Raw genomic sequence first — 27,678 nt, forward strand, 5'->3', positions numbered from 1 at the left:
CGCGCGCGTGCGTGTGTGTGTGTGTGTGTGCAGCTCTATTTACCTCAACATGGAAATTTCAGCATGAGAAAATCAGATTTTCCGTTCTGACGATTCCTCTTCGGAATAAAGAGGAACAGAATCATAGTCATATTGCTTAAAATAAATTACACTGGAAAAAAATGGTGTAAAATGTGTAGCTATTGAGTTCACTATTAATTACAAAGAAATGGGAAGTAACATTAAACGTGAAATTTTGAAGTAGCAAGACTGAAATAGTATTTTCTTGTAAGGCTATACTCCAATAATCTTTATTGTATTTATACTTCAAAAAATCCTTTTTACAATGTATAGTAAATTACAGAACATTAACATATACTAAAACAACAGCAAAAAATATTATTATGGTAACATTACAATATGGTTTCATTTGTCAACTATAGTTAAAATCACCAATAGTTCTACAGCATGTATTAATCTTAATGCTAATTTTGACATACTAACACATTTAGTAAACAAAAAGTTGTGTGAACTAACATGAATAGGCCTTAACAATAAATCATTGCATTTTTATCAACTAACATTAAGAATAATAGTCGCTGTAGCCTATTTGAGAAATTAGACCTTATTGTAAAGAGTTTATAATTTTATCAATTTATAAAAATTATTATATTTTTAACTGTAAAAGGGGTGATGTATCCTGGGGGATACAAACATTAAAATAAAAAATCAGTCACCTTTTTAAAAAAATCGTGAAATTGTATTATTTGTGTCATAAATAAATTTTCTGATGTCTCTTTGTCTTGCCCTTTAAGGGTTAAGCAAGAGTGTTGTTGGCATATATAGGCCTATAAACACATTTGCCATTAGATTGACACAAAAGTTCACTGAAGGAGAGTTGAACTGAAGGAGAGTTGAACTGAAGGAGAGTTGAACTGAAGGAGAGTTGAACTGAACCCATGTGCCGTTTATTTAGATCCCAACATGAACTAAACACAGTAAACAATGATAGACTTGAACTTGACCTAAACATGAACAGAACTCACCAACAGCGGTAACAGGGAACATGGGTAACATACGGGGTATATATACACAAGGACTAATGACTTAACAAGACACACCTGAACACAATAAACCAATGAAAATGTTACACATGAGCCTATTGCTGAGTCCCAATTCGCATACTATCCGTCCTAAATAGTATGCGAAACTAGAATTAGTACGTCCCAAATCGTAGTATGTTGAAATGAGTATTCCAAAGATACCCGGATGGTCTACTATTTCCGGTTAGAATTCGAAGTGCAGATCAATGCACACTCTAACGGCTAATATTGCCCACAACCCATTGCGTGCGGGAAGGAGGAGCTTTGCGGTGATGATGGTGATGTAAACCTGGCAGTCGGATGCAGCAACGGAGATGCGCCCTCAGTTTTTAAGTTTAAGAATTCAAATGTTTAACCCTAATTAAAGTTATATTTTATTGTCTCGTAATATTAATGGGTTTATGTTGTGCCAAAAAAGTACCGTGTTTATCTTGTAGGGTCCGTTGAAGATACTGAGCGCCTCATTGCAGGCTACAAAACAATAAATAAAAAGGCTCTAGTACAGTGTCATGCAAGTGTCTTTTTTATGTATTTCTTTTTATGTTTCTGTCTGACTTATTTGTAGTAATACTGTGGCTGTACAAATGTTAACTTTATCAGTCCAACCAAAGAAACATGGTTACTACACTTTTACTATAGTAAAAGCATGGTTAATTTTCATCGGGGTATTTTTAAGTATTATACATAAGTATAAGATTAAGTATAAAATACGTTAAACAATAGTTACACTATAAACTTTAAATATTTTACCTCAGAAAATAAGTAGCTTTCGTTACACACATTTGCACATGAACGTCAGAACCAGCAGCCTCACAAACGACCTGTGTTTGGTTGATCTACGACGACGCCCTGCTTCACTCCTACAGTACATTTGGTAAAACACATTGTAAATGTATTGTGGAAAAAAAGATGGGAATAGTAAATAAAATTATATTGGATATATAAGAATGAATGAAATGTAAAATGTTTTGTTAACAGTCGCGGTGTGCGTAACTAGGCAACCACGTTCTCGTTTACGTTGCATGACGTCATCGAAGTATGTCCCAGAACGTGCATACTCTTTTGCTACACACTCAAAAGTATGTACTTTTTCATCACAAAAAAAGTACATACTTTTAGGTCGTAGTATAAGTAGGCGAATTGGGACTCAGCCTATGACATGATCACATAACGGATAAGGGAATCACATGACAAACAGGAGCCATGAAAACTACAAAATAAAATAAATGAAACCCAAAAACCAAACAGCTCTTTAATGTGGAAGCTTGTTTTTTAGTCACGGCTTATTGCAACTCTTTACTTCACAGTTCAAACTTTGTTTCTCGCAATGAGCACAAAACAAAAGTCAGAATTATGAGTTTATATCTGGCAATTATGAATTTATTTCTCACAATTGCGAGTTTATAACTCGCAGTTCTGGCATTTATTTCCCCCAGAAGTGTGAGATAAACTCAGAACTGTCAGACGTGCAGACAATTCATTACCTTTTTTTTTTTTTATTCCATAGAGGAGACGAACTTTCATTAAAAACATTTTATTTTTTTATTTTTTTAGGAAATAAAAGTAGGCCTAAAATCATAAAGAAGCAAATTAAATTGAAATTCAAAAACAAAAACAAAAAGATAGGCTTAAAATATATAGGCTAATGTTCAAAGCTGGTAAAACATTTTTTAAATAAATAATATTATTAATAATAATATATATACACACACAATATATTATGATGATTGGAAGATGTCTTATTTCAGTTAGTAAAAGACGCATATACATCATATTAATGTAATAATACTGTAATATCAGGCCTTTTAAAACAATAAGGACCAAAACAAAAATCGGACTTAAACCTCTATAATGATTTTATCAAGTTGAGTCACATTTATTTGTATGCCACTTTTCACAATACACATTTTTTCCAAGCAGCTTTATAAAGTCATACTGTTATGTCTATAATGCCTTAGTGCTTAACTATAGAGCATGCTGGGCAATATGATGACATCATATAACTTTATATATTTCTCATTTTATTGAACATTTACTCAATTCAACATGTATTTGTTTAAAAAGAACATGCCAAAATCCATCTGAATGTAATCAGGAATAACTTTGCAATAATTAAGATAGTTAATGCCACTCTCCCTTGAAATCATTCAGAGTGTAAATTGTAAACGCAGTGTGATTTATGATGATAAAGTTAGTGAACTGACTCAATTTAACACCACAAGTACCAGGTTTTGAGTTACAGGAACAGTGTGTGATGAAAACATTAGGAAATGTTGATATACAGCCAAGTAATATATCCATCCGTTCACAATCACATTCAGAAAGTAATGCTTTAACATGTCCAGACAATAAAACTGGCCTTTGAGGAATAATCAACATAAAACTAATCACTAATCAATGACTGCACATCCATCATTCATGGCTTTGACTGGAGTCTGAGACTGAGTTCATCTGCCAGGTTTGTATGAGAATGTACACAGACACAGCGTCCTCTAGTGTCTGAGGATATATACTGTACTTCTGAAATCAACAGATGCTTTAAACTCACGTGAGCATCACTTTAAGACTGTATCCTAGAATCCTGGTATCTAAAACATAAGTAGGGCGTATGATACTTAAAGTTAAACAGGCGTATGATAATTTTGGTGAAGGTGTAAGCTAGATTTATGCCTATTTTTTCACATCTTCATGGAATATTTTTCCTTGTAATAATGTATGGTTTGCAAAAATGAGAACTGCTGCATCTGTGTGTAGATGAGAGAAGCAAAGTGTGTGTGTGTTGTGCACACGCTACATTATGGCCAAGCATGCACCCTTAAAATATAGCATCTGAATAACATGTGCAACGCGCCACTGACTTCAGACGAGGTTTCTCCTGGTCTGTGGCGGAAGTGTTTTCTAAACCTGCAAAATAGCACCAGGGAACGCTTGCGCCGGAACACGCCTCCTCTTTTCGCTGAACCGCCCCCGGGAGTGCAAGTTCATTCCCTAATTTACCGGCGTGTGTCTGTGGAGGGAAAAGTCCGCTGTGCACGGGTGCAAAATAGGAATGATACATGCGTCACTGTACAAAGTCAGTTGCGCTGGGTGCAAGATAGGGCCCAATAAGTTTTTTTTCTAGGATCTACCATTTTCGTACAGTTGCACTGAAAGTGACAGAAGTGCAAATGTTACAGCTTACCCCATATGCGGGGTTAATTGTAACAGACAGAGGGGTTAGTTGTAACACTTCTGTGTAACACACATAATTCAGTCCTATTTTATCTGTATAGTCTGATATTGTTTGTGCATCTGTATAGATAGATATCCATACATACATCCCTCATCCAATCATCCTTATGGATCAATATCATGGATAGAGATATAGGAAAGGGCTGCACAGTTTTGCAATAAATAAATAAATAAAATCATCAAATATTGTAATTGCAATTGAATTATATTTGTGTGTGGCAGCTGCATGCAGAATAAAAACGAGCTTAAAAATCACATTTTAAACAGGCTATATTCTTAAAAAATAAACAAGTGATCAATGCATAGTAAACAGATGTGGAAAAAATCATACTTTGACTTTAAATTCCAACATTGTTTGTGAAAGTCCAACAAAGTTAAATGTGGCAAAATAAATATATAAATAAATACTCAAACCTGAAAAGTTGTGTGGCTCCCTGTTTTCATTTCATTATCGTTGTACACTTGGCGGCTTAGTTGTAACACTGAGCTACATCTAACCCCGCTGTGTAAAACATAGTTTAAGCCTAGCTAACAGTTGCTAGGAGTTGCTGACATGTTTCAAAACGGTGCTGTTTTAGCCAACAAGACAGTGATTAAGGGAATATAAAGTTAGATTTGGTGACGTACACACCCAACTCAGAAACCGAAAAAAATGTATGATGAAAGAATTTACTAGCGTGGAGTCAAAACACTCTTTGTCCAGTATCTTCACGAAATCTTATCAAGACTTTCCACAAATCAGTGGGAGACCGTCTTCTGGCAGCGAGAGAAAAAGAGCGGAAACACAACCTTGACCCTGACTAACTATGTAAAAGGTCTGTGTTACATTTAACCCTGCGTTAGGTTGTGCTGAGTGAGTGAGTGGAGGCGGGGCTCATTTGGATATTCATAGAACTGCGTATACTAAATGAGGCAAAGGTGTCGAGTTACATTCAAGATATTTTAAGGCATGAAGATTTTTTTTCAAGGAGAAAAACGCTTAAATATGTCATTTTGGAGATCAAAGATGAGTTTTAAGGGATAAAATGATTGACTACAGGGGGACTTTAAGAAAAAATTGCTTTTCACTACAGTGTATGATTGCAGATTTTTTTGTATTGAGCATTGATGGAACTACAGATTTTGTGTGAAAATAAATCATAAATGTGGTTTGCTTGTTTAAAAATCTTATAAATGTATGAGGTGGCGAGGAGGGCCTTTTACCCACAGGCACACTGTATTGATACAAATACTTTAGCTAAAATAATGTTTTTAATAGTTAATCACTTTAGCAAAGTATATACTTTTAAAAAAAGTAAAGATTCTGAAAGCATTGGAGATCCAATAATAATTTAGTATGGATATACAGTAGTAACAATATGATATTTTATCGATTTAGATCATATTAGCACAGAATCAACTTTGCGTTGCTGTCCACGATCACGTCAAGGATTAGCCAAATTTCACATGCATCATCAAAAGTGGTTGTTAAAAGGGAACATTTATACAAAATGTACTTTTACATGTTTGAACATAAATGTGTGTTGGCAGTGTGTGTTCACAACCACCCGATAATGGTATAAACCCACCCACTCCTTTTTTTTTAAATTCCAATAAATCATAAGCAGTGTCTCAAAACAAGTGGTTTGCAGAGTCTAGCAGTGTGACATCACATATGCCTAGGCTCCGCCCACAACCGCTGAGGGACTCCGCCCTATTAGCATAGACCCCGCCCTATTAGCATAGGCTACGCCCTCAGTGAGCTGCACACAGTCCGCCATGTTTATCTCCTCGCCAGAGCGTTTAAAGGAGCCGTATGTAAGATTGTGGCCAAAACTGGTACTGCAATCACTTTCAAATTACTGTAGAGCTGTTTTTCTTTTGTTGTTTGATTAATATTAACAGCATATACACCACGATATATTACACTGCTGTCACTTTAATACACAGATCTAATATACACATGGAATTTCTTTATTTGCTGTTTACGTTCACAGACATAACCGACTGTGTGTTTTTGACATAACCTTGTGTATTTGACAGTTTAAGCGCAATAACACGTGAAATACATCTTGGTTTAATACTCTGCGCTCAGAAAACCATATCAGAAGTTTAGACTGACATTGCTTTAAAACACGTGCAGATAATAAACTTTCATGATGATTAAGAAGTGCAATGTCATGTGTCATGTCAAATCAAAACAAAACAAAACAAAACAAAACAAAACAAAACAAAACAAAACAAAACAGATGATTTAGTTTTTGGCAGAGTACCCAAGGCATGAGCTGTACAGGCTCCGCCCACTTCTGGGTAGTGGGCGGGGAGAGCAGCTCATTTGCATTTAAAGATACATACACGAAAACAGCACGTTTTTCCTTCCACTCAAAAACATTTACAACATATAATAAATGATATTTTGGTATAAATAAGAGGTATTTTGAGCTGAAACTTCACAGACACATTCTGGGGACACTGAGACTTATTATTACATCTTGTGAAAAGGGGCATAATAGTTCCCCTTTGAGAAAAGTGCTGAGCCGAATTTGTGTGCCATGTGGTTTAAAAGAGAATACAGTCAAATGCGCTTTTAGCCCCGTTGTACCCAACTGGTAGCATGAAAATAGACACTAGTACGGTTTAAGGATTAAATGTTAAAACAGCTTGCCATGTAACATCCGCAAAACAAGATCTTTCCTGCTCTGTGCGACCGTTTGAACTTTGTATCTTCATACAACATTTACTTAGGCTGTGTGTGCTTTAGTTTTCCCACCAAAAGGTAATTTCCTGTTGTTAGGTACTAAATGGAGATTACAAAAGTAGGAGACTATCAGGACAGAGCGTGATCTTGACTTGAGGGAATACACTATGAATTAGGCTAGCCTACCAAATTTTTTTGTTGATTTTTTTTTAAACTCTTCGACTAGAGGAAGGGAGTTAAAAAGGATGAATTCCTAAACAAATCATCCTGAAATCCGCACAGTAACGTCACACTGCAGGATAAACGCAGTAACTTCATCCAGCCACTAGAGGAGGCCATCTCACCGCTTCACAAGCACACTTATATTTAAATTTTTAAATTGTATTTATTATATATTTATAACACAATAACACTATACTTTTGCATCAAATTACAAGAAACTAGTTAACGCTGCTTTTTCCCCTCTTTTTGTGATTCAAGTTGTGAAAATATTGTGGAGTTTTTCTTTTGCTATTTGAGCAAATGGGAACACAAAAAAAAAAATATATTTAATGTAGTCGCTCCTTCGCCGTTATAGAAGTTTGCCCAACTATGACGACTCCCGCTTCTGAGAAACCCGGAAATGTGAAAAGGGTCAATCCTCTCCCGTGGCCTCATGGCATAGTAAACTTCAGAATCTCATGGAAGAAGTGGGTCATCCGGGTCATTTTTGCCTCCTCTTTTATGATTACTGTGAATTCACACATACTTCTTTTGTCACATACTGTTTTCGCCTACTATATAGGCTAGTAGGGAAGTATGTGATTTCAGACGCAGCCTAGGACATAAAACATCTAACATTAAGGGTGACTATTGTTTAGTTAAGTTTAAAGATTTAAATAAATGCAAGCCTGCTTATAATTGTGAGTGAAGAAAGTGTCTGCCGTTCCCTCCTCAATAACTGGTCTGTGTATCTTCAAAAGAAATGCTTGTAAGGTAATAAACCTTGTAGATTTAGTGAAGGACAGTAGTCATTTTATCTCAGTATATTTAAAATCCCCCAATCTGTAAATATTGTTGATTCAGCATCAGCAGACAGAACATGTCTGTCACTCACATATTCTACATTTTGGTGGATAAATGCTGATGAAGAGCTTCAGTTTAAGTACAAGATTGAAAAGCTGATCAATCAATGACTATATTAAATAGTGCAATTGTTATTATTAAACTCTGAGATCCTTGTTGCATCCATTTTGAAGTTACATTATATTTCACTCCAGTCTAAAAGAAGGAAAAAGAAGCTCAATATCCTTTCAGAAAGTGAAGTGATGCTCCTGTGAATGAAAGAAACACACACACACACACACACACACACACACACACACACACACACACACACACACACACACACACACACACACACACACACACACACACACACACACACACACACACACACACACACACACACACACACACACACACACACACACACACACATTAGATCATAATACAGCCAGATGAACCATTAAGAGCTGTTTATCCTCCAGAAGATCATATTTATCCAAAACAAGTGCATGAATTATTTGAGGATTGAAAAGAACTTATAATATGATCTCTAAGAGAGATGAATATCACAGACCTGCTTATAAAACTACTGAAGTGACTGTAGGATCAGGAAATATGTTGGACTCTGTCTCTTCTAGCCCAAATGCTTTCAAATAAAAGAGTTGATTTATAAAGAGCCATTTAATTGCCAAAATTAACATCCAAAAATACATGCTTGATATAATAATTATCAAAAAACTACCCAAAAATCATTTTAGCACTTTTACAAACATATGCATCATCAGAATCAGGCCACCTGAATCAAACAGAACAATCATAGTTCATCTTGTTTTTACACACCAGTTAGAGGTGATCATAATCATAATAACAGACCAGCATGTGTAAAATATACATTTCATTTATGATGCAGCGGCCAAGAACATTTCAAACAAGACTCGATACATCAAGGCTATTATAACCTGAACAGTTTAAATTAAACTATTTACTAGTTTCACAGCAGAATATGTTTAATGTTCTCTGTTCAGTTTGACTTCAGGAAATAGTTTTCAAAGAATTATCTTTATAATTATTATCGTCGATTAACATCATAGTCTGTCTTACATCTGATCTAATTTAATTCACTGTCTTCTCTATTTTTAATCCTAAAAACTTACTTTTCACACACCACCTGATCTCCTGTTTTCATCTCTTTATTTGCTCTGAAATGGTTCTGTGATGATGATCTCTCTCTCTCTCTCTCTCTCTCTCTCTCTCTCTCTCTCTATATATATATATATATATATATATACACAGTACAGGCCAAAAGTTTGGACACATTACTATTTTTAATATTCCAACACTCATAATAAATCAGAATATTAGAATGATTTCTAAAGGATCATGTGATAGACTGGAGTAATGATCCTGAAAATTCAGCTTTGCATCACAGAAATAAATGATAATTTAAAGTATAATAAATTGAAACCCAATTACTTTAAATTGTAATAATATATCACAATATGAACTTTTTTTTTCTGTATTTTTGATCAAATAAATGCAGGCTTGATGAGCAGAATAAATTAATTTCACTTAAATGGCAATGAAGATTACCTATTAATTGTTATTTAAGTGAAATGATTGAACTTAAATATACGAGCTTGATAAAAATTACCATTCTAGAAGAAAATTTCAGATGGCACTTAGAGGCTTTTGCATCTGAACTCTTCATATATATTATCACAGCAAAATCTAAAAAAACTAAAGTTAAGCATGCATCCGCTGAATATCTATATGACGTAAACATTTAAGAAATTAATCCTTTTTATTTATGCATTAGTTTGATCAAAGTGACAGAAAAGACGTTTATAATGTTACAAAAGATTCTATTTCAAATAAATGCTGTTCTTTCTATTAATCATAGAATCCTGAACAATAAAATGTATCACAGTTTCCAAAAACCTTTCAACATTGATAATAATCATAAATGTTTCTTGAGCATCAAATCCTCATATTAGAATGATTTGTGAAGGATCATGTGACACTGAAGACTGGAGTAATGATGCTGAAAATTCAGCTTTGATCACAGGATATAAATTACACTTTACTATATATTCACAAAGAAAATCGTTCTTTTATATTGTAATAATATTTCATAGTTTTAACTGTATATTTGGATAACCTTGCTGAGCATGAGAGACTCAGAATAAGAAAGAGAGCAGAAGTCGATAACTAGTGGTGTTTACCAGGCTTAAGTTTGAGTGTTGCAAACTTTGAGACATTTAGTTTAAGAAAGAAGTGAAAGGTGAGTTCTGTAGTGTGTGATTTATGAATAACCATCCCTGACATCAAGAGCATGACAGAATCTGAAACGACGAGAAAAAAAAATGAAAGCATAAACTAAAATAGCTAAAACTCAGGAAAACAAAAATAACTAAAAAGAGAACAGAAGAAATGGTGAGTCAAAGTGGAAATACAGAAACTGACGGAGATTCAGTTCAGAGAAATGTGACCCGCGTTTGATGAGCCGTGTGTGTGTGTGTGTGTGTGTGTGTGTGTGTGTGTGTGTGTGTGTGTGTGTGTGTGTGTGTGCTTTTATTCCCACAGGAAATGATGAAACTGCTATTTATACCTGACTGAGGGATGAAGCAGAATGACAGATGAAAACAGGTAAAGGAGTAAACAGGTATGAAGCACCGCGCTAAATTTATTTTCTCAACATTTTTTGTCATTTTTTTATGCTCTAAATACATTCAGAAGAGAAGTGTTCAATAACTCTTCCCAATCACAACAAAACAGAGATTAAATGGCAAAAAACTGTTTATATCATAAATATTGTATGAGAGTAAGAGGCTCTTTTTATTTAACAACTATACATGATCGCTAAAATACGTTTTAAAGTTCAGGATTGCATTTTGTTAAAAAATCTTTCCTTTGAGATGCGTTAAAATGTAAAGTACTATCAAACATGAGTAACATTCAGTTCTCAACTCTAAAAGAGCATTTATGTAGTAGCCTAAGTGATTAAAGATAACATTAAAAGTGGACTTAAATGTCTTTAAGGTTTTATGTTTTAACAGTTTCTTTTCCTAATACAATGAACTCTTATTTTAAAAATCAATGACAAGTTGATTCCTCCTGATGTGGTTCCCTTGAATGTTTTATATCTACTTTTACTTTAACATTAACATTAACAGAACATGCCAACACACTATAATTAAATAATTAAATAATTTCTCACATTTATGAGTACAACGCTGTAAACACTTACTGGATCTATCACTACAACCACAGTGATGTATGATAATTCACAATTTAGATGCAAAACCTTTAAACAAAAATGAACGGAAGTCGCCGTAAACAATTTCCACCTTAAACTTAGTTTCAGTGGCTGCCTTAAATTTAAGTCATTTCAACTAGAATTATATAAAACTGACTACAAATCGAGCTGAATCTCATGTAACTTATTTTTTTAAAAGCCAAAACTTATTTAGTAATGTTAAAGCATAAGTTGCCATGACTTACAGATCATATTTAGGGCTGGGCAACGATTAATCGCATCCAAAATAAAAGTTTGTGTTTACATTATATATGTGTTTGTACTGCGTATAATTATTTTGTATATATATACACATATGCATGTATATAAGAAATATTTGCATGTATACTGTATATATATTTATACATAACTTAAATGATATAAATATTTTATATATAAATAGTTAAATACCAAATTTTTCTTAAATATATACATGCATGTGTGTGTATATACTAAATAATTATACGCAGCACAAACACATATATTATGCAAACACAAACTTTTATTTTGGATTATCGTTACATATTTGCTTGTCATTTTGTTTTTGCTAATATTTGTTAATATTAAGATATTTGTTAATATCTCAGTCATAAATCTGACTTTTTTTTCTCAGAATTGTTTTGCTCAAGTTTATAGGCCTATCTTACAATTCAGAATTTATAACTCACAACTAGCTTCCATGGTAATGCATGCAAATCATCACACTTATTTGGACTCATTAATCCGAGGCTGCTGACATGGTCGTGCTCAGATCAGGCGTGTGTGTCTTCATCTGTGCAGTGTGTTCACCAGAGAACTCTTTTATGACGCTGTAATACACACATCTTCCAGCTCGGCCCTGATCTGACCTGCGTTTGCAGTCGCAGAGCCTCTTGAACGCAGCGCGGAACTTCTGCGACATGGCGTTGTAGATGATGGGGTTGACGGCGCTGTTGGTGTAAATGCACATGCGACAGAAGAGCAGGAACCAGGTGTTGAGATACGGCGGGTCCATGAGCGAGTTCACCACCACTAGAGTCCGGTACGGCATCCAGAGGACCGCGAACAGAACCACCACCACCGCCAGCATCTTCGTGACCTGGAGGAGGAAGACAAGAAGTGAGCTGCGCCAGTCTCTCATTTGATTATGTATTTGATAGGGACAAAGCGTGTTGATGAACATTAGTATAAAATACAAAATGTAAACAAGCCGGATTATTGCAACATTGCTAATTTACATCATATAGTCAGAATAATAGAGGTCACTTTAAGGTCACTGTGCTGTTTTCTGCTCCCAAAGTCTAAGACATTTGTATTAAATAAATAAATGAACAGATAATAAATACATAATTTGCAATTGTTTATATTTTCTAAAAATTTCATAGACATAAATAAATAAATAAATAAATGGTTTCTTTATATTTTCTATAATAATTTATGAAATGTATTATGTTATTTATTGGCATTTATTGTCTATTTATATCAAATAAATTATATAGACATGAAAATAAATATTTAAATATTAATATGTATGTTTTATTTCTTTATATTATCTGTTTATTATGACAGTTTATGTAAAATAAATTACATAGGCATGAAAATAAATCAACATTAAAATAACTAATGATATGTTGTTTTAACTTAAAGTCTTTGTGCAATGTAATTATATAGTGAAAATAAATATTTAAATATTAATACATATGTTTTCTTTATATTTTCTGTTTATTATGTCAATACATTTCAGATATGTATATATATATTATTTTCTTTCTTTATATTTTCTATTTATTATGTCAGTTTATATCAAATAAATTACATAGACATGAAAAAAAATGAAAAAAAATTATTTCTTTATATCTTTATATTTTCTATAATTGATATACATACACACACACACACACACACTGTAAAATACTATATGTGTTTATGCTGCCTTAAGATTTTAAGTTTCAACTTGGGTTTTTGAGTCACCACAACAACAAAAATGCAAAATTTTAAGTTGTGATAACTAATTAAAACAATCATTCTTTGTTATATAGTCTTTCCTTCTTTCTTTCTGTAGAATGAACAGACCAAACCTGTTTTCTGGATGTCGCTGCACTGTTTGTTTTGCAGGACACCTTCACTGAACTCTTTCGTCGGCTCTGATGGACCGAGAGCCTTTGCTCTGAGAGATTCGACGGCAGCGGATCTCGAAACAAAATCCTGGCGATCAGACCGTACAGAACCGAAGCCACGACGAGAGGAACGACATAAAACAAGGTGAAGTCCAGAAAGTAGATGGGCATGTAGAGGTTCCTGGACACCCGATAGCCACACCGGACCACGACGCCGTTCCCATAAACCGTCTCATTCGTGTCCACCAGGAAAAACCACATGATGCAGTACAGAGACGTGAAGATCCAAACGCAGGCGATGATCTTCTTGGCTCGGGACACGGTGCAGATGAACTGGGCTTTGATGGAGTGGCAGATGGCGATGTAGCGCTCGACGGTGAACGCCGTGATGGAGCAAGACGAGACGTTGATGCCCAGATACTGCAGGAACGTGATGCAAACGCAGCCGGCGTATCCGTAGATCCACGAAGCCACGACCTCGGAGATGTTGGGCAAACCGGCGGCCAGAAGCACGGTCAGATCGGCCACCGCCAGACTCACCAGGTAACAGTTAGTTGCAGTCATCATGTGCTTGCTACGGATCACCACTAAAACCACCATGGCATTCCCAGCGATTCCCACCCCGCAGATCAGCAGAGACAGAGAGATGGTGACCACCTGAACCTCCAGCGGGTTCTCCGGCATCGTGGAGTTTCTGTCGGGATGTGTCGAGGTGCTGTTATCCATCGTGGCGTTTCCCATTTCAGCCGTCTCAACTAAATCCTGGAGAAAGTTTGAGAGAAGTGAGATTAAGAGCACACGTTTGAGAAGATATGCATGAAACGTCACTCGCTGAGATGATCCCGTGAGAGGAAAACAAGGCGACTTCTTCTCCAGAGAGATGCAGCATCTACTGAGAGAACAAGCCTCTGTCCTTCTCTTCTCTCCTCCTCTTTCACTCACTACCAATGAATCCCTCTCCTCTCTCTCTCTCTCTCTCTCTCTCTCTCTCTCTCTCCTGATTCTTGTCTAAAGCATTGTGTTTGGTTAGAAATAGTTCAATAAATGCAAATTTAAAAGGGGCCTATTATGCAAAATTCACTTTTATACTGTAAGGTGTTTGAACTCAGATGTGTGTCTACAGTGTGTAAACAAGCCATTCATGGTAAAAATCCACCCACTCCTTTTTTTATTATCCCATGAAATACATTTCATTTATGAAGGAAATGTGCCAAAGAAAGTCGTTTAAGATTTATATACTTGCACACATTTTTTTACGCCGGACTGCTTCACAAACGCTGGATTTGCACAAAAGTTGTTTCTGAAAGATTTTTAGATTAACGTGACGGTGCAAGCTAGTCGATGATGCTAGTCAACTTAACTCCACAACAACTTCATACATTTATCCACTAACCATTCAGAAGCGTTCAGTTGCATTCTTAAAGTTCTTTTTCCTAAAAAAAAAACTTCTTCCCGAGTCTCTCCATCAGTGTCTGACTCCGGTTTGAACATGTAAAGCTGAACACAGATACGGACAATTTCTGACATTTTGGCTGCGTGAAATTCTCCAGTTTTGTTGTTGCCAGAAGCACAAGCTGTAAAGGCTCCGCATTCTTCTGGAAAGGGGGAGGAGAGAAGCAGCTCATTTGCATTTAAAGGGACACACACAAAAAGAGTGTGTTTTTGCTCACAGACAAATAGGGAGAAATTTGACAAGCTATTATAAATATAATGTGGGGTATTTTGAGCTGAAACTTCACAGACATATTCTAGGGACACCTGAGACTTATACTATATCTTGGGAAAAGGGGCATAATATGTCCCCTTCAATGGATCTTTTGGGATGCAGGTCATGATCACACAACTGATGAAGCCGCTTCGGTAAGTGACGAAACACCTTCAAACAACGAGAGTCCAGGTGTAACAACATAAATCTACATTACATGAAACAGCAGCTAATAAAGCTAAAATTGGATAAGCCAATCAGAAAAGATTATTTATTTATTTATTTAAAAGAAATGGTCTGGTCTATGACAGCTATAGGCACTCTTCTGCTCTACAGAAGAAAAAAAAAGGTACTTTTTACTTAATTTTCTGCCAGGACATTATTCGTTACGTTTACGGACATTTCCTTTAATCCTAAAACTTACTACAATGAGTTTCAAAAGATGGGTAAAACACCTGTTCAAATCAATACGGAAAATTATTTTATATTATCTGTACATTGGGTCATTTTTTTTGTAAAGTGTATATGATTTGAAATCTGCCGTATTTTCTCATGATCGCTCAGTTCTGGATGCAGCTGTTTTTGAGCCAATCACCTGAGCTGTAAATGTTATGATGTGACTAATGACTCGAGCTGCAGGAAAATTACATCATGACTGGCTGATGACATCACTAGAACACAGACGCTCTCAAACCCAAGTGACTATCCTGAGCTGTGTAGTTTAAGACAATATACAGGACAAAAGATACGTTTATAAGAAAGTGTTATCATAGATATCCATATAAAGCTAGATGTCTTAAGGCGGAGTCTCGAACGGCATCACCGGCGGCCATCTTGTCACAGGGAAGCTTTCTGGCGAGCTCTGTGGTATCTGAAGTAAGGTGAGTGATCAGTACGAACACAAATCCTCTTATCTCGCTGAAATCTTGACGGATTTACAAACGGTTTGGTTTCTTACAAACGTTATTAACGTGGCTATAATTCTGAACGCTGGAACATGTTGAAATTGCAGATTTTCTTAATTATTCATATGTCTGCAGTGTCATAACTACATCTCTGACGTTTATAACAAACCAAACCGTTTGAAAATCAGTAGAAAATTTTGCAAGTTATGGTTATTTAAAAGTACATGCACCATTAAAACACAATGTTACGAGTGAGCGAGCTCCCTGTGGCAAGATGGCCGCCGTGTGAGGACGTCGACCTCCATTGGCCAGCAGCGCGGACGAGACATCTAGCCTTTATTATATGATATCTATGGGTGTTATTGTTTTAATTATGATGAATTTATTTCCCAATGAAAAATTCTATTTAATGACATGAAGATTACCGAGATAAAGCAGGCAGTCGTCGGCTCTCATGAGGCATTAGCTGTCTGGAAAATAAAACAGCTTTCACAAATGTGACAATCTTCATCTCATGTGAGCGGACATCATTTTAAACAGGTTTTACTAAAGTAAGTATTATATATATTTAATCATTTACTCACCCTCATATCGTTTTAAACCTGCGCAACTTATTTTCTTCTGTGGACCACAAAAAAAGATATTCCAAAAAATAAAACACAATAAAAGAGTGCAAAGTTTTTCAAAACATCTTCTTTTGGGTCCACAGAATAAATTATACCGGATTGGAATGACATGAGATGGGAAAATAATGACAGCATTCTCATATTTGGGCGAACTATCCCTTTAATGCAGCATTACTCTACTCTTTTTTTTTTTTTTTTTTCTACAATCAGGAAGTAAACTAGTCAAGAGTTCACGGATCTAATAAAGTCAAGACTCCCTCAGAACTGCAGGGAAAGACTTCAAATGTAAATGATGAATGTTAGTCTGTAGATCCTCTGATATGAGACCCAGATCACAACTCTGATGACCAACTGTTTACAGTCTGACATTAAACACTGCATGTCATCCAGCCTCAAGAGGGAGCCATCTCACTTATAGTACTTGAAAAACTCATGTAGCAAAACATGTTACAGCTACCAACCCAACTAACTTACTGGAAGGGTTTTAAGAACAAAGTATAATGAGGATTGTACACAAAAATGACACATTGCAATGAGATTAAATCTGACTCTCACCCCTGGTTTCACAGACAAGACTTAAACTAGTCCCAGACTAAAATGCATGTTTGAGTGGTTTTAACTGAAAGTAATGCACTGGTATATCTTAAAATATGTCACTGCCATTGTTTAGTCTCAAGATGCACACCAGTAATGTCTTTTTCTAAGGCATGTTTATAAAAGCTTCTTAAATGTCCTAACTAAGGTCTGATCCTGGCTAAAGCCTGGTTCACACGGCAGGATAATTAGGCCGATTTTAGCCTCGATTCACCCCTTCCGACAATCTTAAGGATGCTCCGATTATCGTAAAATAATCTGATCAGATATTCCTGCCGTGTGTGGTGTGTTAAGGCTGCTCTCGTCTGCTCGGAAGGACGTCGGGACCGCTCCGATCTCAAATCGGGGATATCCAACATGTTGGATTTATTTGGCCCGATTTCTTCTTGTGTGTGGTGTCTACTCTGAAGTCACGTTTGATCTCGAGGTATTTTGCGCGATTTCCCGTCTGATCTGGGAATGCTCGGGAGTCAAATCGGTTCGTGTGTGATGTGTTGATTTTGCTGTGTGGCTGCGCACCACACACTGTACGACCAAAACTGTTAGACCCGTGATTTTTTTATCCCCGTGTGTGGGGTCTCTCAGGTTTGGAAAATCGGCCGACAATTTTTAAATCGTCCCGTGTGAACCAGGCTTTAATCTAAACCCTGTCTGTGAAACCAGGCCTCAGATTATTGTGATGATGTGGTTGGAGTAACTCATGGTTGGCTGGTCTTAGCTGGTTTCTGCACTGATTTGAGTGTTTCTGGTACTTTATAATGGCTGAGATATTGGTGATGTTGAAATCATGCTGGTAGAAATAATGTCCCTCCTCACTGAAGCAGAAACAACACACTCATCTCATTCATACATTCAAAAATCAGGGACTGCAGATGATATTTAGCTCACTGTACACTGTTTCCAGTCAAAATATCAAAAAATTCTTAAATCAAGATGCATTTTCTATATAAGAAAAATGACAAGATATTAAGTCTTGTTTCCTGGGAAAAGCCATTTAGCCATTTACAAGAAACTGCTAAAGACACATATTTTTCGCCAACATTTGACTCAATACTAACACTTTCTATTCTATATCTATTATAATTATAGGCTGTGCTGGATTAACTGGGACTGGTCACAACATTTGGATACTGTTGCCCTGTGGTTGGTTTGACTGCTTCTACTGCTCTCTTCATTTTGTAAGTCACTTTGGATAAAAGCGTCTGATAATGATTAAAGGTAAAATTTCTTGTCAACTAACAATCTTTTCATGAGGAAATATTTCTCATTTAGCCTACCTTTGTTATCATCTGCTTGACAAATGGGGGCGTTAACACAGATCCTGTCAAAACATGAAACCATTCCTCTGGTTCAGGACTCATACAGTATTTTTCCAAGGAATGTTTGTAAAGCCTAAAGCATAAGAACACTAGCAAGATTAAACTTGTGTTTCGTATGAAGTGCTTGTGTTAAAACAGGCTGGATTGTCTGTTTACTGATATTAAACATTGGTTAGTGTGACTGGGCTGGAAAGTGGATATTTTTGTACTGGGATCTCAGAGGGATTCATAAAGAGATCTGTAACACAAGTTTATCATAATGGGACACATCTGTAATGAATGAGTCAAATTTTAACTTTTTAATTTACGAATACGAATCACATTTATTAATCAGTCCATTCCCTTGTTCCATTAAGATTTATACAAAATGTTGAATTAGCTCTAGTTTTTATTTATTTTTTACTCATTTAAAATTCTTAATTCATAATATGAATAATATGTAAGGATTATTCAATTCAATTTGATGGAATTTAACACAGTTAAAATGATAATAGTCTAAGGTCAAATGTGATTTCAGTGATGGCAGAAATGGAAGAGGTAAATTAATATAAAGGAAGACGAGGCCAGTAATGTACTCATAAAATATTAGCACATTACTTGAGTTTTGTATGGAGTGCTTGTGTTGAAACAGGAGAGAAGCTGTTTTCTGATGGATCAAATGATGGTTCGTGTGACTGGGCTTGAATGTTTTTTGTACGGGGATTCATAAGCAGACCTGTATTGCAGGTTCTCCGTGGGACACACCTGTTTGTCATCATGAGTCATGTAGTGCTTGTAGAACTGAACTGTGTTTTGTCACAGTCTTTATATTTGTTTTGTTGGATAATGGTTTGAATCTTATACTGTGGACAGTGAATAGAACTGATTATGGGATACATAATCCCATAATCTTATGATGGTCTTTGTGCACTGATTTCAGTGTTTCAAGTACTTTATAATGCTGAGATACTGGTGATGTTGAAGTCAAACTCGTGCTAGTAGAAATCTTTCACTGGACCCAAGAGAGAACTGATGAACTCTTCAATCAAATGCTCCAGAAGCTCCTCAATGTCAGCTAGAAAACACAGAAAACACACACAAATCCCACAGAGTAAACCAAAGTTATGGTTTAGTTATGGTATCTGGCAATCTTCTTCCAGCTTAACGCTCTTCAAGATGTTTTGTGACGTGTCTGTCGATGGCTCACAGAAGCTTCTGGAAGTTTCCCGTCTATAATGTGCTGCGTCACTGAAGCAGAAACAAAACACACACACCTCATTCATACATGCTGAGAAACACATTATGGGCCAAATGTTCATTAAAGTTAATGAAATACTGTTGAAGAAAAGAAAAATTGTTACTTCCCCGTGATAACAAGCAGATCTGGGTTTGCTGAATGAGGTCTTTTGTTCCACAGTAGAAAGTTGCAAACTGCTTTGGATAAAATCATCTTACATTCTTATTCTACTTACCATCATATCATCTGTTCTCCAAAAACCTACCTGAATTTATTCGATTTGCATAAGAGCCATTGTGAGGGAATGAAATATTTGTAGTGAAATGCAGTTTCTTTTCCTTTTTCCGTCCATACCAATAAGATTGATCACCATGTGAATGAGGCAAACCACATCAGACGCTGACTGCTGTCCAAACGTGTTATGAGTTCCAGCAGCAGGACTGAATCAACCGGCATTAGAAGGAGTTTTCCAACCCAAAGTGGATCCAACAGCTCAATCTCAACGGCCCAAGAACATTCCTCATAAGCCTCGCTCTTGAAGATGACAGATGAAAGACGACGATGCAAACTGAAGGATCTTCTCTCTTCTGTTGAACGTTTGTCCAACTGGCTGTAGTTTCTGATGCCAATTTCCATATAGACATACAGATGACCGCTGTTAACTGGAGCGCACCAGAAAAGGTCATTTGATTACATAAAAACACACAAACAAAAAGTAACTTTTCTATTTTTTATTGTTCAAATTATATGATCATTGGATGAAACGATCTCTGCATGTCCGGGCCTTGGAGGAGAGTAGTTTTGGGTCAGTGGGTGTAGCAATCTGCGTATGATCAAACTATCTCTAACTCAGCAGCCAGATGAAACGTGATGAGAACACCCGAATCAAGTTCAGTACACCAGAAAGAATATGGAGTACACGAGAAAGAATATGGAGTACACGAGAAAGAATATGGAGTACACCAGAAAGAATATGGAGTACACCAAAAACAATCTGGAATACACCAGAAACCATCTGGTATACAGCTAAAGCCAAACCAGAAGTTACTGTGGTGTTTTTTTCAGGTGCAATTTCAAGTGATGGCATATTGACCACAGTGAATTCAGGTGAAGCACAAAACATGTTGAAGAAGAGAGAATTCGACTGGCTTCCTCGGGTGAGAGTATCTTGATCCGCTTGTCCTGTTGGGGCACAAAGGCTCTGCACTCCCATTCCTGGGGTGATAGTATCTCGGTCCGCATGTGGTGTTGGGGCAGAACGGCTCCGCACTCCCATTCCTGGGGTGATAGTATCTCGGTCCGCATGTGGTGTTGGGGCAGAACGGCTCCGCACTCCCATTCCTGGGGTGAGAGTATCTCGGTCCGCATGTGTTGTTGGGGCAGAACGGCTCCGCACTCCCATTCCTGGGGTGATAGTATCTCGGTCCGCATGTGGTGTTGGGGCAGAACGGCTCCGCACTACCATTTCTGGGGTGAGAGTATCTCGATCCGCATGTGGTGTTGGGGCAGAACGGCTCCGCACTACCATTTCTGGGGTGAGAGTATCTCGATCAGCATGTGTTGTTGGGGCAGAACGGCTCCGCACTACCATTCCTGGGGTGATAGTATCTCGATCAGCATGTGGTGTTGGGGCAGAACGGCTCCGTACTACCATTTCTGGGGTGAGAGTATCTCGATCCGCATGTGGTGTTGGGGCAGACCGGCTCCGCACTCCCATTCCTGGGGTGATAGTATCTCGATCCGCATGTGGTGTTGGGGCAGAACGGCTCCGCACTCCCATTCCTGGGGTGAGAGTATCTCGATCCGCATGTGGTGTTGGGGCAGAACGGCTCCGCACTACCATTTCTGGGGTGAGAGTATCTCGATCCGCATGTGGTGTTGGGGCAGAACGGCTCCGCACTACCATTTCTGGGGTGATAGTATCTTGATCCGCATGTGGTGTTGGGGCAGAACGGCTCCGCACTCCCATTCCTGGGGTGAGAGTATCTCGATCCGCATGTGGTGTTGGGGCAGAACGGCTCCGCACTCCCATTCCTGGGGTGATAGTATCTCGATCCGCATGTGGTGTTGGGGCAGAACGGCTCCGCACTCCCATTCCTGGGGTGATAGTATCTCGATCCTCATGTGGTGTTGGGGCAGAACGGCTCCGCACTCCCATTCCTGGGGTGATAGTATCTCGATCCTCATGTGGTGTTGGGGCAGAACGGCTCCGCACTCCCATTCCTGGGGTGATAGTATCTCGATCCGCATGTGGTGTTGGGGCAGAACGGCTCCGCACTCCCATTCCTGGGGTGATAGTATCTCGATCCGCATTTGTTGTTGGGGATATATCTAAACTCACCTGTGCCGTAGAGTCAGCGATCCTCTGTGTGTTCATGTTGCAGCGATGGACTGTCTGCCTGAAAAAGCTGGTACCTTTATATATACATGGACTCGGGCATAAACAGGTGGCAGATTTCTATTGGTCAGAAAAAAAAACATGTGATCTCACAAGATATGACGTCAGAAGATGGAAAATTCCACTCCAACTCAAAGATTCATTTTCATCGAAGAGAGAACATTTACAGGAAACATGTTTAAACATCATACTTCTCTATGCTCTTTTTATCACTGATGAATGTTTTTCCATCAATGAACAGGTAAATGTTGTTTTTGGAAACAATAGACTTTAGAAAACACTTTATATCCCATTAGGCAGAGATTAAAATGCAAAAAAAAAAAAAAAAAAACTCTTGTGTGCTTGTGAACACTTAAGTTGGTTCAATACACTGCCATCTATTCATAATTCATTTGAATCTTTTAAATGAATAAAAGAACAGAACATGTTTAACAACAAAAAGTGTAAATGTTAATAGCAGGAAAGCAAAACACAATATGCCATCAGAAAACCAGAGATCGGTAATAGGCTTCTGTTTTCTGTTATCTTTATCCTTACAATGGAAGTATTAAACTTCAGAAAAGAAGTCAGTTTGCGTCATGTGACTACAAGCCATGTGGTGATCTCATGACATGCTCTCTCTTATAAATTTAGATTATTAAACAAAGAAAGCCTAAAAACCCTTAAAAGAAGAGAACAATTTATTTTCATAGGATAATATGAAAATAATCTTAATGCATCATGTTTCCTTCTGGAGCATCAGTGAATGTTTGAACCTTTTTTAATAGTTGTGTTTGAGTCTCTCAATTGTCCTCGGTGTGAAAAGATGGATCTCAAAATCATACAGTCACGGTTGGAAAGGGTTCAAATATGCAAAAGATGCTGGAAAACTGAAGAATTTTCAGGACCTGGAGGATTTTTCTGAAGAACATTTTACAGTTTAACTGTTCAGGACAAACAAGGGACTCAAGAACAACCATCACAAAACAAAACAAAAGCAGTCGTGGATCATCCAGGTAATGACACACAGTATTAAGAGTCAAACTTTTGGACGGAAGTCATTTGTTATAAATTCAGCTTTTTTTGTCTTGTCGACTATATGCAAACATATTTTATGTAATATATCTTATTCATATTATTTTAGTCAAAAAACTGTTTTAAGTTGTGATAACTAATTGCAGCACTCAGTTTTTTAAATAGTCTTTCTTTCATTCCATTTCTAGAATTTACATAGACAGAGAGACCAAACCTGTTTTCTGGATGTCGCTGCACTGTTTGTTTTGCAGGACACCTTCACTGAACTCTTTCGCCGGCTCTGATGGACCGAGAGCCTTTGCTCTGAGAGATTCGACGGCACCGGGTCTCGAAGCGTCTGTCGGGATGTGTCGAGGTGCTGTTATCCATCATGGTGTTTCCCATTTCAGCCGTCTCAACTAAATCCTGGAGAAAAGTTTGAGAGAAGTGAGATTAAGAGCACACGTTTGAGAAGATATGCATGAAACATCACTCGCTGAGATGCTGGATGATCCAGTGAGAGGAAAACGAGGCGACTTCTTCTCCAGAGAGATGCAGAATCTACTGAGAAAACAAGCCTCTGTCCTTCTCTTCTCTCCTCCTCTTTCACTCACTACCAATGAATCCCTCTCCTCTCTCTCTCTCCTGATTCTTGCCTAAAGCTTTGTGTTCAGTTATAAATAGTTAGTTAAATGCATATTTAAAGGGGGGCCTATAATGCAAAATTCACTTTTACGAGGTGTTTGAATCAGATGTGTGTCCAGAGTGTGTAAACAAGCCTATAATAGTAAAAATCCACCCACTCCTTTTTTTTTATAATCCGATTAAATACATTTCATTTATGAAGGAAATGTGCAGAAGAAATTCGTTTAAGATTTATATTTTTGCACAAATCTTTTTATGCCGGACTGCTTCACAAACGAGGATCAGTTCAACACTGGATTTGCACAAGAGTTTTTTCTGAAAGATTTTTAGATTAACGTGACGGTGAAAGCTAGTCGATGATGCTAGTCAACTTAACTCCACAACAACTACATACATTTATCCACTAACCATTCAGAAACGTTCAGTTGCATTCTTAAAGTTGTAACTTCTTCCCGAGTCTCTCCATCATTGTCCGACTCCGGTTTGAACATGTAAAGCCGAACACTGCTACTGAGTGTTTCTGACATTTTGGCTGCGTGAGATTCTCCAGTTTTGTTGTTGCCAGAGCATCCGAAGCACAAGCTGTAAAGGCTCCGCCCTCTTCTGGAAAAGGGGAGGAGAGAAGCAGCTCATTTGAATTTAAAGGGACACAGAGAAACACACAAAAAGGGGGCTAATTTGACAATCTATAATAAATGATCTGTGGGGGTTTTGAGCTGAAACTTCTGTGGAAGAAATGTTATCTTTAAGATGTGACCATCATATGACAGTAAAAGAGCACACACACACCTTATTCTAATATGGAATTGTATTGGAATGGTAAAGAGTGTTGGTACGTGAAAGGAGGGCCTCCACTCAAGGATGAAATATGATGAACAAGTCTAAGAATGTTCCACATTTGGCTGAAAATATCATCATTGGCTTAGAAAGATAACATTCTGGGAGTCAAGACTATAAAGGAGAAAGGATGCCCTCCCTTCACTGTCACACTATATAATCACTCTGTGTGACTGTATGAGTGCTGGCCTTTTCTTGCAAGAAAATGAACTTCATCAAAGACAATTGGAAATGTTTGTCTCTTATTCAGTGATATAATTTTGTTTGCCACCACACTTCACAGACACACTCTGGAGACACGTGTAGATCATGATCACACAACTAATGAAGCTGCTTTAGTAAATTATGAAACACCTTTAAACAGCCCAGGTGTAACAACATAAATCTACATTACATAAAACAGCAGCTAATAAAGCTAAAATTGGATAAGCCAATTAGAAAAGATTATTTATTTATTTATTTAAAATAAATGGTCTGGTCTATGATATATATACGTTATTGGGTTTCAGTCATGATGAATTTATTCCCTAATGGAAAATGTTCAATGACATGAAGATTACCAAAATAAAGCAGGCAGTCGTCGGCTCTCATGAGGCATCAGCTGTATGGAAAATAAAACAGCTTTCACAAATGTGACACTCTTCATCTCATTCGACTGGACATAATTTTAAACAGATTTTACTGTTTAAAATCTATATATAAGTACTATATATATTTCATCATTTACTCACCCTCATGTCATTCCAAACCTGTGTGACTGTGGACCACAGACATATTCTTTTGGGTCCACAGAATAAATCATACCGGATTGGAATGACATGAAGGTGGGAAAATAATGTCAGAATTTTCATATTTGGGAGAACTATCCCTTTAATGCAACATTACTCCTTTTTTCTACAATCAGGAAATAAACTAGACAAGAGTTCACGGATCTAATAAAGACAAGACTCCCTCAGAACTGCAGGGAAAGACTTCAGATGTAAATAATGAATGTTAGTCTGTAGATACTCTGATATGAGACCCAGATCACAACTCTGATGACCAACTATTTACAGTCTGACATAAAACACATTTTTGCAGTAAATTCGTCCAGCCACAAGAGGGAGCCATCTCACTTCTAGTACTTGCAAAACTCATTTAGGAAAACATGTTACCGCTACGCAACTAACTTACTGACTCATAGTTGGCTTGTCTGGTTTAAGCTGGTCTGCCAAGCTGGTTTCAGCTGACCATCTTAAATCAGTCTGACTATGTAAAGAAAGGCCTAAACTCCTCTGAAACCACAGCCTGCTAAACTAACTGTGATCAGGCTGGAAGACCAGCTCAGATTTGTCTGTATTCAGACTTTGTTTTCAGCAGGAATATACTTTATAGGCTGTGAGCAACTGAACTACATTGTGTTCGGTGGAATGTACTGTAGTTCCACATCATGGCAATAGTTCCCTTTCGTGGTCACTACGAGTTACGTTAGTGACGACGAATGGGGTTTCGCTTAGAAAGCCTATCACCTTCGAGTATATAAAACAAGCCAATGGCAATGAAATGCCATGGGTCTGCGTAATTTGCATAGCGTAACCCCGCCCCACCTCGTGGGTATATAAGGAAGTATGCCGGCAACATGCAGATATGTTTTCGCTTCGGAGCCGAGAGCTTTTCTTCACTCCACAAAGCCAAAGCCTGAGTTTACTCTTTCTCTTCCATCCCTTCGAGACGAGCGACTCTCCGGTGTTGGTGTGACGGCGATCTCAAGCAAGTACACATTGCCTGCTGATCTGTGCAGTGATCTGCCAGTAAGTGTGTTTCTCCCTGGTCGCTTCAACATCGGCAGAGTTTTCCTCTCCCAAAAGAGCTTGCACGCGGCACATGCACTTCTGGTTGCGGTCGCAATGTTTCTAATTCTGATGGGCACAATCGCTGCTTTGTGTGTTTGGGCATTGATCACGCTAAAGCAGCGCTTGTGGATGACTCATGTTCTCACTGTGGGAACATGACCATCTCAACGCTACGGTTGAGACTCAATGAACTCATTCGAGCGAGAGTCCCCTCATCCACACCCCGATCTACGGTCTCCACGAGAGGCTGTACTTCGGCTGGTGGCCAGGGTGACCTGAGGGTGACGGTGTGGAACAAAACACTGTTGATTCGTCCGCGGTCCACACCCCCCTCTCCAGCGGTGTACCCGAGAGTGTTCCGATTGAGACCGCTGGTCCCTCTACGGAGGTCCTCTACCGCGTGTCTCTTTCGGCGCTCCAGAAGAGGATGCAATGTCGATCGCAGCATCACAAGGTGGGCAGGAGTCCTCGGGAAGTGACGATTCGGCTGTGCTGCCACCTTCGGGTGTTCCAGCATTGCCCAAGTCAGATCCCGAGATGACGGCCAAGCTTTCCCGGGCAGCCGCGGCCATTGGGCTCGAGTGGTCCCCGCCACCCGACCCTGTGCGCTCGCGGCTGGACGATTGGCAGTTTCTGGGAGCCTGGCTAGAACTTCCCAGGCTGTCCCGCTGGGTCGCAAGAACCATCAGGCTCGGCTACGCGATTCATTTCGAAACCTTATTCAACTGAGGGGACCCCCCTCCCCGGAAAAACAAAACCTTATTCGACCGAGGGGACCCCCCTCCCCGGAAAAACAAAACCTTATTCGACCGAGGGGACCCCCCTCCCCGGAAAAACAAAACATTATTCGACCGAGGGGACCCCCCTCCCCGGAAAAACAAAACCTTATTCGACCGAGGGGACCCCCCTCCCCGGAAAAACAAAACCTTATTCGACCGAGGGGACCCCCCTCCACGGAAAAACAAAACCGTATTCGACCGAGGGGACCCCCCTCCACAGAAAAACAAAACCGTATTCGACCGAGGGGACCCCCCTCCCCGGAAAAACAAAACCTTATTCGACTGAGGGGACCCCCCTCCCCGGAAAAACAAAACATTATTCGACCGAGGGGACCCCCCTCCCCGGAAAAACAAAACCTTATTCGACCGAGGGGACCCCCCTCCACGGAAAAACAAAACCG

At 38.1% G+C, this 27,678-nt stretch overlaps 1 protein-coding gene across 1 annotated transcript; it reads right to left on the reverse strand.

Annotated features, from left to right (window-relative positions):
- Positions 1 to 11,982: 11,982 nt before the first annotated feature.
- On the reverse strand, positions 11,983 to 18,630 carry LOC309513217 (thyrotropin-releasing hormone receptor). The gene is made up of 3 exons (XM_082188962.1): positions 18,536 to 18,630; positions 13,390 to 14,190; positions 11,983 to 12,410 (listed from the first exon to the last, which is right to left on the reverse strand). Exons 1-3 carry the CDS (start codon positions 18,617 to 18,619, stop codon positions 12,051 to 12,053), a joined length of 1,245 nt encoding a protein of 414 aa, XP_082045088.1. The 5' UTR covers positions 18,620 to 18,630; the 3' UTR covers positions 11,983 to 12,050.
- Positions 18,631 to 27,678: the final 9,048 nt, after the last annotated feature.

Source organism: Leuciscus leuciscus (genome assembly GCF_965113295.1).
Source record: "Leuciscus leuciscus genome assembly, chromosome: 13".
NCBI lineage: Eukaryota > Metazoa > Chordata > Actinopteri > Cypriniformes > Leuciscidae > Leuciscus > Leuciscus leuciscus.